This window comes from Carcharhinus amblyrhynchos, chromosome 21 (genome assembly GCF_965287045.1).
Source record: "Carcharhinus amblyrhynchos chromosome 21, sCarAmb.v2.hapA, whole genome shotgun sequence".
NCBI classification, from domain to species: domain Eukaryota; kingdom Metazoa; phylum Chordata; class Chondrichthyes; order Carcharhiniformes; family Carcharhinidae; genus Carcharhinus; species Carcharhinus amblyrhynchos.
The window spans coordinates 7,471,300-7,485,862 of record NC_137344.1 but is presented as its reverse complement, the minus strand read 5'-3'; the positions used below and the strand labels follow the sequence as shown (position 1 = coordinate 7,485,862).

The 14,563-nt window shown below is 39.1% G+C and overlaps 1 protein-coding gene across 22 annotated transcripts in view; it reads right to left on the bottom strand.

Annotated features, from left to right (window-relative positions):
- The window catches only part of bptf (bromodomain PHD finger transcription factor), a 160,383-nt gene that overhangs the window by 77,278 nt on the left and 68,542 nt on the right, over positions 1 to 14,563 (bottom strand). For 19 of the 22 annotated variants that reach the window (XM_080209404.1, XM_080209392.1, XM_080209383.1 and 16 more), the window contains 4 exons: positions 10,786 to 11,001; positions 9,232 to 9,441; positions 5,029 to 5,226; positions 2,887 to 3,080 (listed from right to left, as the gene is read on the bottom strand). In XM_080209404.1, coding sequence (XP_080065530.1) covers positions 2,887 to 3,080; positions 5,029 to 5,226; positions 9,232 to 9,441; positions 10,786 to 11,001 — 818 coding nt within the window. The remainder of the gene's footprint in view (positions 1 to 2,886; positions 3,081 to 5,028; positions 5,227 to 9,231; positions 9,442 to 10,785; positions 11,002 to 14,563) is intronic. The other 3 variants (XM_080209396.1, XM_080209397.1, XM_080209393.1) reach the window with 2 other exon arrangements.

Here is a 14,563-nt window from a genome sequence, read left to right as displayed (position 1 = left end):
GAGTGGCACTGTTGATCAAAGATAGTGTCACGGCTGCAGAAAAGACGGACGCCATGGAGGGATTGTTTACGGAGTCTGTGGGTGGACAAGGTTAGGAACAGGAAGGAGTCAATAACTTTACTGGGTGTTTTCTATAGGCCGCCCAATAGTAACAGGGATGTTGAGGAGCAGATTGCAAAGCAGATCCTGGAAAGGTGTAATAATAAGAGTTGTCGTAATGGGAGATTTTAATTTCCCAAATACTGATTGGGATCTCCCTAGGGTTAAGGGGTTTAGATAGGGAAGAGTTTGTTAGGTGTGTTCAGGAGGGTTTCTTGACACAGTATGTGGATAAACCTACAAGAGAGTCTGTACTTGATTTGGTATTGGGAAATGAACCTGGACAGGTGTCAGATCTCTCAGTGGGAGAGCATTTTGAAGATACTGATCATAATTCTATCTCCTTTACAATAGCATTGGAGAGAGATAGGATCAGACAAGTTAGGAAAATGTTTAATTGGAGTAAGGGGAATTATGAGGCTATCAGGCAGGAAATTGGAGGCTTAAATTGGAAAGTTTTCTCAGGGAAATGTACAGAAGAAATGTGGCAAATTTTCGGGGAATATTTGTCTGGAGTTCTGCTTAGCAACATTCCAATGTGGCAGGGAAGTTATGGTAGGTTACAGGAACCGTGGTGTACAAAAGGCTGTAATAAATTTAGTCAAAAAGAAAAGGTTACAAAAAGTTCAGAGAGCTAGGTAATGTTAGAGATCTAGAAGAGTATACAGCTAATATGAAGGATCTTAAGGAGGAAAGTAGGAGAGCCAGAAGGGATCATGAGAAGGCCTTGACAGGCAGGATTAAGGAAAACCCCAAGGTATTCTACAAGTATGTGAACAGCAAGAGGATAAGACATGAAAGAATAGGACCTATCAAGTGTGACGGTGGGAAATCTCATAAGGAACCGGAAAAATAGCAGAGGTACTTAATGAATACTTTACTTTAGTATTCACTATGGAAAAGGATCTTGGTGGTTGTAGTGCAAACTTGCAGCGGACTGAAAAGCTCGAGCATGTAGAAAGTAAGAGGATGTGTTGGAGCTTTTGAAAAGCATCATGTTAGATGTCGCCAGGACCAGATGGGATGTACCCCAGGCCACTGTGGAGGCGAGGGAGGAGATTGCTGAGCCTCTGGTGATGATCTGTGCATCATCAACGGAGACGGGAGAGGTTCCGGAGGATTGCAAATGTTGTTCCTTTATTCAAGGAAGGGAGTAGAGATAGCCCTGGAACTCATAGACCAGTGAGTCTAACCTCAATGGTTGGTAAGTTGATGGAGAAGATCCTGAGAGGCAGGATTTATGAACATTTGGAGAGGCATAGTATGATTAAGAATAGTCAGCACGGCTTTGTCAAAGGCAGATCATGCCTTACGAGCCTGATTGAATTTTTTGAAGATGTGACTAAACACATTGATGAAGGAAGAGCAGTAGATGTAGTATATATGGACTTCAGCAAGGCATTTGATAAGGTCCCCCAAGCAAGGCTTATTGAGAAAGTGAGGGGGCATGGGATCCAAGGGGACATTGCTTTGTGGATCCAGAACTGGCTTGCCCACAGAAGGCAAAGAATGGTTATAGATGGGTCATATGCTGCATGGAGGTCCGTCACCAGCAGAGTGCCCAGGGATCTGTTCTGGAACCCTTACTCTTTGTTATTTTTATAAATGACCTAGATGAGGAAATGGAGAGATGAGTTGGTAAGTTTGCTGATGACACAAAGATTGGAGGTGTTGTGGACATGTGGAGGGATATCAGAAGTTGCAGCGAGACATTGATAGGATGCAAGACTGGGTGGAAAAGTGGCAGATGGAGTTCAACCCAGATAAATGTGAAGTGGTTCATTTTGGCAGGTCAAATAGGATGGTAGAATATAATATTAATGGTAGGACTCTTGGCAGTGTGGAAGATCAGAAGGATCTTGGGGTCCAAGTTCATAGGACGCTCAAAGCAGCTGCGCAGGTTGAAGCTGTGGTTAAGAAGGTGTACGGTGTACTGACCTTCATCAATCAAGGAACTGAGATTAGGAGTCGAGAGATAATGTTGCAGCTATATAGGACCCCGGTCAGACCCCACTTGGAGTACTATGCTCAGTTCTGGTTGCCTCATTACAGGAAGGATGTGGAAGCCATAGAAAGGGTGCAGAGGAGATTTACAAGGATGTTGCCTGGATTGGGGAGCAAGCCTTATGAGGATAGGTTGAGGGAGTTCGGCCTTTTCTCCTTGGAGAGATGAAGGATGAGGGGTGACGTGATAGGGGTGTATAAGATGTTGAGAGGTATTGATCGAGTGGATAGTCAGAGACTCTTTCCCAGGGCTGAAGTGGTTGCCATAAGAGGACACAGGTTTAAGGTGCTGGGAAGTAGGTACAGAGGAGATGTCAGGGGTAAGTTTTTCACTCAGAGTGGTGGGTGCGTGGAATAGGCTGCCGGCAACAGTGGTGGAGGCAAATTCGATAGGGTCTTTTAAGAGACTTTTAGATAAGTACAAGGAACTTAGTAAGATAGAGGGTTATAAGTAAGCCTAGTAATCTCTAAAGGTAGGGACATGTTCAGCACAACTTTGTGGGCCGAAGGGCCTGTATTGTGCTGTAGTTTTTCTATGTTTCTCTATATAATTAAGTTGATGACCTAAAAGTTTTCCTTTCATGAAATGTGATAAGGAGATATAAACCTCAGACCTTTTGAGGTAGCAAGGTAAATTTTGGAAAGAAATTTTAAAATCATGGTGAGTTTAAAAAGCAAATTAATCAGTGCACATCATATTTCTGTAAACTGCAACATATTGCAAGTGCAATTCAATTTAAATCAACTGAAGAGTACGTTCTTACACACAAGCTTGTCTCTCACCTCTCTGCCTTCCTTAAACGATTTGTTTGCCTCATGCACTGCAGCAGCAGCCTGAGCACTCTTCAGCTGACTCAACTTGCTGTCAGGGTTCCGTAACCTCGTGACCATCCTAGTTGGGATAGATGATCCTTTACCAGCTCCAGTGGAATCACCATTTTCGTCATTTGCTTTATCACTGTCAAGTTCTCCTGGTTCTACAGCAAATAATCATTGCAGAGCTATCAATGGTTGTGCATAGCTCACTCAGAAAACAATCTTAGATATATTGTTGCACATCATTTCCCTTTCACATAAAGCATATCAAGTAGACAGGATATAAAAAAAACAAATTTTAATCTAAAGAAAATCTCTTCAAACTGACCTTTACTTAGTTTCTGGCTCCTAGTCTGCTTAAAGAGGGTGTATCATTTGACAGTAAAATGTGCATTGATATCATTACCTCACTGAACTGTTTTGGTCTGCATCTGTTGATTTGGGGAAGGAGTTACTTATTGCGCAGTTATCCTTGACAATACAACAAAGCTCCCATCTTAAACACTGCCTGTAAAGAAAATCCTTAAAATACATAGAAACTACTTTGTTTCATAGTACGACAATACTGGATTTTCATTTGATCTTTAACTACAACTGCCCATCTCTTTAGAGTTCTAAATGTGTTTAAACCTCTATAATTGAGCTTGGTAGCCATGTTTTTCTTCTAAAAAGTACAAGCCTGCAGAATTAAAAATAAACCTGGCACAATACCAATCCATTAATGTCTCTTAGAAATAATAGCACAACAAAAGTAGTGCATATAGAGGGGTGATTCAATAAAAGACGATGCATACTGTTTCTTAAAAGGTAAGAGAAATACATTAAATGCAGAAAATCTGCACTATTGTTTGAACATGGTGAAATAGTTGTGGAAATCCCTACAGTAATCAAATCTGTTGTCTTTCTGCTTTAGATTAGTTCCTTTAAATGCAACATTAACCACATGGTCTTTTTTTTTTCAGGAATGGGATGAGTAAGCAGCTACAGTTCCACAATATGAACACTTCAGCAAACAATGGCATATAATTGCAAACAGGTTTTAAATGCAAGTCGTAACATCAAACATGCACCAGAGAATTAGAGAAACTGTAGTAAACCAACTGATTCTCAATATCACTTGAGAACTTTTAGTATTTGATTTTTAAAAGTTTTAGAAAATATTTGTGAACAAACCATAAGGTGGTGCAAAATATTATTAAATTTATTACATTGTCCCTTTCAAATCTGCTTAATGGAATTAATCACTCCAAGATACAAGGCTTCAATGGTGAAGAATTAAATAATGGAGTTTTTACACTCCCAGAATTTGACTCCTATTTAGCCAATCTTGACCAACTGTGTTAAAATCTCAGAAATTCAGCAGTACATACCCAAGAAAAATGAGGAAAGCGATCATTCTGAAATCTATGAAGATATTTTCAACAGCCCAGTGTATCACAATATCAAAACATTAGGTCAGAGTGATAAATTGTAGTTTTGTGCTCCAAATTTCCCATAAATATAGATCCTAATCAGAAAGTGGACCAAAAAATTGACTGGGAGGGATGGAAGATACTTTGGGAGATGGTTTCAAGACAGGCAAAATGATTCTTCAAATTTCCCTCAGCCAGGCTTATCCAATCAGCATTTATTGCATTCTTTTGGGCAAGTGGCTGCAACTCAAACTCCATTCACTCTTTTAAATTGACTGCAGGCAAGTTTCAAGCGCATCTCCCTTTAGCCATGTCATCCCTAGCTGTAGAGAGGTGCTTTCCTCCACTTGGATTTAAGTGTAACCAGTTGTATGGCATCATGTGTGCCATGACATTTCTTTTGCGCCACCTATAAATAGTTTTTTTGTTACTCAGGGAAATTTGACTCTTGGGTAACCCACCTTCGTCCACACCCTTTAAAACTGCAACTATAAACTGCCAGACATAAATCAAGCAAGGGTTCATACTACTTAATGCAAAATTTGTGCATACTATTTTTTTGGCTGAAGTTGAATGAGCAATTAAAATCTTGAATAGCACTGGTCCTGCCACAAAAACACACATCCATGTTGTGTTTGGACTCGAATTATATGTCATGGTAACACTATATTTTTACAAGAAAATAATTAAAGTTCACCTGCATCTTCTTGGCCATTTCCTGAAGACTGTGAGGACCCCTCCACGTTCTCTAAATCCTCAGCTACCTTGAAACAAGAATCCTGAGTGGGTGTCTCATTGGGCAAATCCGCATTGCTGGTACTATCATCAACAGAAAGCGGTGATGGCATCGTTTTCATAGCAGTGGCAGCATCAGTAGAGTTCTCAACAGTATCTTCTAAAGTAGTAGAAAAAGTGAAATATTGTATTTTAGACATCAAAAGCAATATAAACATTTTCCTGCTGCACCAGTGGGAATAAATACATTACCACTGATTTGGACCAATCCCTATGCAGTCATGCACAAGAAGCTTCACAATGGATTGGTTAAACTGAGCTCAAGTTTTCTCATTATCATTGTCTATTTAAGTAACATTCAGCACTTCTTCATTTAAATTACGTTACCCCAAAAAACAATTTGTTTGAACGGTTATTCTTTAAAATGCCAAAGTACAGGTACTTGGGCGGCATGGTGGCGCAGTGGTTAGTACTGCTGCCTCAGTGTCAGGGGCCTGGGTTCAATTCCAGCCTTGGGTCATTGTGTAGAGTTTGCATGTTCTCCCCATGTCTGTGTGGGTTTCCTCCCATTGTCCAAAGATCTACAGGTTAGGTGGATTGGCCATGCTAAATTGACCCCAGTGTTAGGGGGTCAACAGGGTAAACGTGGGGTTACGGAGATAGGGGTTGGGTGGGATTGTCCGAACGGCCTCCTTCCATACTGTAGGATTCTATGATACCGTAAACAAGGACAACAATTGTTCTGTTTTCAGACAATTCTTGTTTAAATCACAACTTCAGATGGATATTTAACTCTGCCCAAACTTCCAAAGTTTTTAAAAAACATATTCTTAGATCAAATGCCCCTGAACTGAATGGCTTTCTGGGCTATTGGTGGACACACACACACACACACACAAACATACACACACACACCTCAGCAGTGTGCAAAGTTCCTTCCCTTCCCGATCACCACTCTGACAGAGTGCAGAGCTTCCCCTCTCCTCATACAATTATGGTGTCCTGTGGCCACTGCCAGGCTGGCACTACCCTTGTTCATCCAGGGGCTTCAATGGCCTCTGATCATCCCGGTGAGGCCATCATGCCTGGTCTCCCACTGATGGGCACCATCTGTGAGTCTCACAGGGCAGAATCTCAATTGACGAGCAGATAAGGGCAAGTGAATCTGGACAAAAATGTCCAGGGCTCATTAATAATGTCACTGAGCACAAAGCCAATTTCGCTGGCAAAACAGTCAGTACGATCGAGGAGACGACAAACTGAGTGCATTCTCATTTTTTGCCTCTCCTCGTTGAAGGTTGGATAGGACAAGGTCATAAGATCACACCCTAGGAGTCAAATTTGGAATTTCCAAGTCCACATGACTCAGTATTTACCCATTGAACCATCAGGAACAGAATCAACTTAGGACTTGCTTTCAATCTCTTCATATAGAAGACAAACAAATTCTGAAATGCTGCGTGCAAAAACAGATGAACAAGGAAGTGATTCAATCAAAAAAATGGAGCACAGGGAACAAGATAATTCAATGCCACGTGTCATGCAGCGAATTTAAACATATGCAATCATAAAAAGCAAGATACTTTAATCACAGACTCATGCATTAAGGAACAAGTAAGTTTCAAAGTTTTGCAGTCATGTAAACTCATTACAGTGCACAGAGCAACTCTTTGGGGATGAGGTAGCAAAGTTGAGGTCTGGCCAACAAGTTATGTCACCTTAGTAATCTGTAAAATACATCCTCAAGTTTGGTAAGTTTGCAATAGAAAATAAGTAATGGGTTACCCCACTCCAGAATAGTTTGAAGTGGGTTGCTGCCCATGATTTCCTGCACATTATGTTCTTGAGCTTAACCAAATGAGGGGACTGGTACCAAAAATGCAAACTGCGTAACTTTTCTAATCCAAAAAATATCTATTAGTTAGGGAACACAATTTATTTATTTGAAAATGTTTATTTACTTGAAATTTATTTGAACCTTACAAAACACTTCAAACCAAAACTTGATTAAATCTTCTTTGCTTATCCAGGATCAATGGAATTAGTTCCAGCATTTTGTATCACTGCTGTTCCAACCTCTGATATCATTCTGCTAAGTCTACAGTAAACTCTCTAGTTATTTCAATGTCCTTTCTATAAAATTACACACACCAGGATCTAATCATTAAATTTATCATGACCGAATTGCCCTTCCTCTTCATGCTCCCATTTGTAAAACTCAATGCTACTAATCTTTTTCAAAGAAGTTCTTCCTACGTTTACTCTTAGCAAACTTTTCCCACTGTCTAAAACACCCTTCATATACATTGGGATAATTACAATAAATTCCTAGTGCTCTTCTGAGGGATGTTATTGGGTCAGAGGTTTATTATTGCACCAGAGAAAGGGCACTTTACTGAATAATATCTGGCCAATGATGCTGATACAGAGCAAAAACACTTCAGTATCAAAAGCATTTTATTTCCAAGTATTACCTTTGAACAGAAATACTGTCAAAAAGAAATTTAATAGTATTCATGCTTAAAACAAAGTAAAAATGGAAACTGAAATTCACTGAAAATGTGCCGTGAAACATATTTTGCAGGTAAAGACATGCAGCAAATAGTGATCAAGCAAGACACTTTCACCATCTGCTTTGGTAGGATTTGAACCCAAGTTGCAGATCTTGCTCTGGTTCTCTGGATGACTAATCCAGTGGCAATACCACTACACCACTGTATATCCTTTATATATGTAGTACCACACCAGATTAGAATAAGCAAAAATTAAAATCTGATAAATTTGAAATCAATCTGGAGTATAAGTACAGCTGAGACAAAAACCACATTGCCAAAAATACCAATATCCACAAAAAACATTCATAATCCTTATCAAAACGGAATATTCTGCCACTGTGTTTTTCTTACTGTTTAGGAAATAAAAGCTCTGAGCAATGCTTCAAGCCACAAAGTTACAATTGGTGTCAAAAAAATTAACCAGAAATTTAAAATGCATTTAATTGGAAATGACAACTGTACGATTACTGAATGAAATGTCCACGTTAAAGGACTGCCAAAAAATTAACTGATAGGTACTAATTTAAGTCATTTGGGATTCATTTGATGGGATAGGATATAATGCATGCAAAAAATCTTCCCTTCTTTGGGTACCACAGCTCTACAGATCTAATTAAAAATCATAACAATAGATAAAAACAGTAGTCATCATCCATCATGCACCAAAATAAACACCTGGAGAAAGGTTTGTGTATGATGTGGACTGTACAACACAAAAGACCATCTGAAAAAAAATTATGCTCCCTCAATGACTCAACCTATTGCCTAATCTGGTATTGTGATATACAAACCAACTACGGATCTTGTCTGCAGTTAACAGACTTCAGATCAGCTGACAATAGGAGCAACTCCAGCCTTGGGTGACTCCATGTGGAGTTTGCATATTCTGCCCATGTCTGTATTGGTTTCCCCACGTGCTCTGGTTTCCTCCCATAGTCCAAAGATGTGCAGGTTAGACGGATTGGCCATGTTAAATTGATCCTTAGTGTCCCAAGATGTGTATGTTAACGGGATTAGTGGCGTAAATACGTGGGGTTATTGGAATAGGGCCTGGTTAATATGAACCGTCAGTGAGTCAGTGCACACTCAGTGGGCTGTATGGCCTCCTTCTGAATTGTAAAGATTCAATGATTCTAAAAAAGAATTGTTCATTACTATTCCTGCCCCTGTCCAGTAGCCAGACTGAAATTGTACATAGGCACATTGAGGGTTTTTTTTGGGTATTCAAGAGCAAAGAATAAAATATAAGTTTAATGAAGAAAAATATGAAGCAGCTCCAATCCAAACATGCATTTTAAGAAATTTGTTTTGATATGAAAGATAACAAAAATAAAGCACAAGACTTCAGACAGTGATATTACATTGTTAAAGTTTTAATTTAAAAGTTAGAAGATGTCAGTAAATTGTCATTTGTACTAACTATTAGGTTACTAACAAATCAATTTATCAAAAGACAGCCAGAAATATGAGCAAGAGCAAGAACATGAACACAGAAAAATAAAAATGATTGATGAATGATTCCAAAGATGGAGGAAGTTCATTCACTGAGAATAAAGACTGAGAAAACAACTGCTCTCCCCACTCCAGATATTGGGAGTCACCTTCTGTACCTGTTCTATCCAGGGGGAGCGGTACTGATTCGATTGCCAGTTTCTTCTCTTCCGTCAGCTTCTCAGTTTCAGATTGCGCCAGCTCTTTCTCTCCAGTGTCCTTTGACAGGCAATGCTTATTTTCCTCTGCCGAAGCATTTTGGCTGTTGCCATCACTCTTCAATGTCTCTGAATTTTCAGAGCTACAGTTATCGGCACTAGGTGTGGGGTCTACAGCAAAATGCAGAACACAAGCACTACCTTTTGAATATGCCCCTATGCGTAAGGAAATACCCAAGACATTTGGCACATCTCAGTCATGTTTTGAGATCAGAATTGAGAGTTAGCACTCATTTCACAACCTTGAACACAAGAATATAAACATATTTTTGCAATGTTTTTAAGAAATAGCACCCACAGCTCTCAATTGAGGTGAGCTTTCCAAAACAGCCTAACCATGGTATTTTTACTTCAAAGTTAAAACTGCTCTTCAGGGTCGATGAGGAGACACAGAAGAAGTGTTTCCAAAATGCAACAGCTCAAAAACTTTTACAACATGAGGAATTTTTAAACATGTTCACATGCAAACTGCTATTCCCTTCAAAAATATACAACTCAATACCACAATCTGTTGGGAATTTTGTTTTCTATTCAGAGTGATACTTACCGAGCAAACAAACAATGTCATCACCCAACTTGTTTTATCCATTGCTACCAATTCATGATAGATTAATTGGTATCAATTGCACGCAGGTTAAAGTTGTACTTAATCACATTTTAGTGTGGTGTTTGAAGTTTCATTTGTGATTTCTTTTTGTTGAAGGCAGTATCCCTTTAAGGGCCTGCCCTTTTTACTTTGTCTCTCAGATTTTTAGATTTGGTTTATACTGTTACTTTCAACACATCCCATTAAATTTCTTCCACTGCCATCACTGGGGAACATGGAAATACAAAATGCACTCTCCAAACACAAGGGTCGGAAGGACAAAAAAAAATTCAATACTGCCGCTCTCTTCTCCCCCAACCCCACAGCTCAAGTCAATGTACTTACAAACACAAGTACTGTAATGCTTCATCAAAATTCTACAGTTTCTATGTAGTTCCATCAGAACATCAAGATTAATCTAACTCAATGATACACAGAATGTGAGTCTCAGAGTCTTCATAGGAGGTAAATTAAAATAAAAATCAAATCCAGTACTTCTGCTAGGATTTGAAATTGAATCTATAAAAATGGCATGAAGCACATATCTTCACTGTTCTAAATAATCTTAAAACAGACTGATGCAAACATGGCATGGGTGGTTTTGAAAAATTTAGTGCTGTTATTTCTTGTTTCATTTGCACGTGTATAACCCATATCCAACTTCAGTACTACAGTTCACAAGTCTAGCTAAAAATTACCATCGTGGTCTTCAGAGTGAACATTGTCCAGGTGATATTTCAAACCCAAGTCTAGTTTTAAGATTAACAGGAACAAAGTGCCTCTGTTGCATGCAGTCAATTAAAATAACTCTGGTGACACTAGCTGATGGTTAACCCAATAAGAATTCACAGTGGGTAAACACCATTTACCTTCTGTGCCTTTTTCCTGAAGATTTTCTTCAGTCTCTTTACTATCTTTGTCCTTCTCTTCAGTTTGCTCTTCTGATGCTTCATTACTTTTCTCAATCTCCATCTGGCCATTATCCTCAGTTTCTCCCTTGGCCTTCTCTGCTTGTTCTGCTGCCTTTTGCTTAACTTCCTCCATCTCTGCTTCTTGCTTTGCTTTCTGGCGCTCCAAAATTTCCTCTGAGGAAAAGAATGGAGATTCCTTTTAGTTCTAGAGATGGACTAGCTGTGCTATTTTAGTTGGCATTAAAACCTAAGTGCGTGTTTCCAAACAGATGCCCAAAACCTCCATATCAGACTGGTGCTAGTTGAACATCATTCAACAGTGCTGATCTCAGTTTTAAAAACCTTGCCTTTAGAACTCTCTGTGTAATGTCAATTTATGTACAAACTGCAAAGAAGGGGAGAATAATATGCAAACCACATCAATTTGAGAAGCCAGAACTTATCTTTTCAAGCAGTGTGGCATACTTTATTAAAGATATTCAAATGCTTCAGTTTTTTTTAATTCAATTAAACACATGGCACCTCCTTAAAAAAAATTACTTTTCGAAAGACAGCATATCAAGCCTGAGGAAATAGATTTGTTGCTTCTCTCCCTGCACCCAATGGTGCGAAAGGCAAACTTTCTCATATTCCTGTCAGCAAGGTTTTTCCTAGAACAGGTCAGCAGCCTATCACCAGGGCCTTACAACTCCAGGGGTGTCAGTCCGCATCAAGCAGTTGTCAGAGAACAGTTGCTACTTAAGATAAATATTTGAAAGGATAATTTATTAAAATAGAAATGGGATTTGAGAGTACAAATGAATAAAAAACAAAATCATTGAGGCTAGATGTAATTCATCCCAGAATAGTGAAGGAAGCTCAAGAGGAAAGAGGCAGTTATAATGATTTCCTGAAACAAAATTTAGAAACAGAAATTCATTGTGCCCAAGGGTTGGAAAGACAAACATTCCACCCTTATTTACAATAAAGGAATAAGGCAGGAAATCATGGGCCTGTTAGCCTAACCCTAGCTATGGGGAAACATCAAAGGAGCAAAATGAGTTAGAGTGACATTTACTAGTCAGATGCAGTCAGAATGTATCTGTAAAAAGTAGCTGGTGGTGCCTACGATTTTTGATGCAATCAGTGTTTTGTTAAAGGGAGTGTAACATAGGATGGAATGCTATTGGGGTGCTATTTCACACGCGTACAAAAAGTTAACCTACATTAACCAAGTGAGCATGGTCAGATGGATAGATTGATTGTTGAGGGACGGAAGCAGAGAACAGGGATTAATGATAGATTTTCAAATTACAGGAGTTACGTGCCAGAGATCTCCAATGAGACATCTTAATTTCTACATTCAAATGGAAAGTGAAATATTATAATAATCTGTTAACAAGTGTGGTTTAAGAGGCCAACTGTGAAGGTGAACGCAGGTGACTGAATGACAGACAAGTAAGAATCAGCAAATCACAGAAATGTTTAGTAGTATGCTCTGTGGAAAACGTTCACTGAAGCAAGTCCATCCAAGTGGTAAATCACTGAACAGAATGTTAGAAGTGAAAGGTACTAAGAGTCCAGATGACGTTAAATTTGTACAAGATACTGGTTGGACCAGAGGCGAGTACAGAAACAAAACGTGAGATGTATGGAGTGGAGGTGACAACGTTGATGTGAGGAAGATTTCCGGGAAGCGTGACCATAAGAACGGTGGTTCAAACTGTAAAGAGAAGGATGCAATGAACCATGCAGAGGGCACTGTGATGAGTTGCTGAAATGCAAAAAAAAAAGGCCTTGGGGCTAGAAGGACTGAAATCTTATAGGAGTGCAGCTGATGCCCCAGGCTAAGCATGGAAGAAGTCAAACCACAATAGTAGCAATATTCAATCAAGACCTACATGTTCTAGAAGCAAGTTTACCAAAAACATGTCGCTTGCAAATTAACAATGTTTCTCAACATTTACCAAATTTCATTCATCAGCACTGCATTTCTTTTCAAGGCTTTTTTTAATAAAAGAAACTGTAAACATTAGTTACCAAAAAAACTAGGCTAGACAGCGGAATTAAGCAAAATCCACAAAATATGGAATTACGTGAAATAAAAATCACCATAAAAACAGCCCTGGTTATCTGTATAGGATACAGTCAAAAAGTCATTACTGTACAAGAGGTGGTAATTTAACCCATTAAGCCAGGCAATTCAATCAGTCCTGCTGGAGCCCCACTCTATCCCCCTGGCTCTCCAACTTTAGCTCCCTCAAGCGCTCATCCAATTTCACTGATGGTGTCTGCTTCTGCCACCCTTATAGGCAACAAGTTCCAAGTCATTTACCACTTTGCAGAAAAAAACCTCTGCATCAAAATCCCTTTGTTTCCTTGTCCCCAAAATGTTTGCATCAACTAACAGGAATAGCTTTTATCTATTTTCTATAGCCAGCAGCCCATTAGCTGATACTGCAGAAGATTAATTGCTACTAATTACTGGAGTGTTTGTTTTAATCCAAGCTAATGCATTATTGTTATTCTTAGACTTGTTCCCTGGGTTTCAGAGTAGGGTTTGATTAGGTTGATTGACAAAAAGAAGATCACGAGTGGGTGGAACTAGTCTTGCACATACAGAAAAAAAAATGCAGGTAGTTGCAGGTTGAATTTGAAAACAGCAAGACTCTTTTACTCTATTTCTCATTTTCTAGAATTTGTATACCTGCTAGAAATCCAAGAGGTTCAGAGGTCTGCAAAAGGCAAGAAATGTTTTCTCCCTCTCTCCCTCACTGGTGTAAAGACAAGTTTTCCTCTGGAGGCTGCTGTCTGTTCAAAAGGCACTCTGCATCTATGTCCAGAAGGGTTAAAAGGCTGGAGGACTGGGAATTCACATGAGCCTGCGTGCCTTGCTAACTGATTCTACTGAGGGGTTTACGGCTTTGCGGATATTGCATTAATTGGAGCTAATAAAAATAGCTAACAGTTAAGAATTATACTTTGTAATGTTGAAGCATTTCAATTGGTATAAGTTTGCTAATTTTTTATAGTTAAACTATTGTTAAATAAAGTTTGTTTTAATAAGGGTCCTAGTGGGTCAACAGGATCATACCTGGATTATGCTCACTAATTCCAATGTCAAAAATAATAGTTGCAGTCTAGGCTAACTTTATGTTGCATTGGAATTTCTGATTTGGTATGTCACAATACTTTTGCAATGTCTGCAATTCATTGCAGTCCCTTCATTAACCTTCTTTAATTTTTTTTTGGCTAAACAATTAGATCAGTCAAACACAATCTGCCAGCTCCCCTCAACTAACTCAAACTTCTGTACGTTCCTGTTCAGTCCTCCCACACCCCCACCGATTATTGTTTCTGAAACCATACCCACCACAGATGTTAAATTGAGCAGCATTCAGTTACTAAGAATGCCTTTGTACCCTTTCTAGTAAAGGTGTCAGACTTGCCACTCTAATCCTCTGGTACTTTCATTCATGCAGGGAAGATTGGAACATTATGGCAAGCCTTTCCATCACATCTTCCCTTTCTTTTCTAACCTAGGGGATGAAAGCTATCTGGAACAGATTCTTACCCACTGCACAGAGCCATCCTTTCCAGTACACCCTGCCCAACAATTTTCATTCTATCTACTGCCTCTACCACCTCTGCTTCTATCAATATTTGGTCAGCATTCTATTCTTTTTAGTAAACACTGATGCAAAGTACTCATTAGGTATTCTAGTCATGGCTGGAGCCTCTACACATACATTCTTTG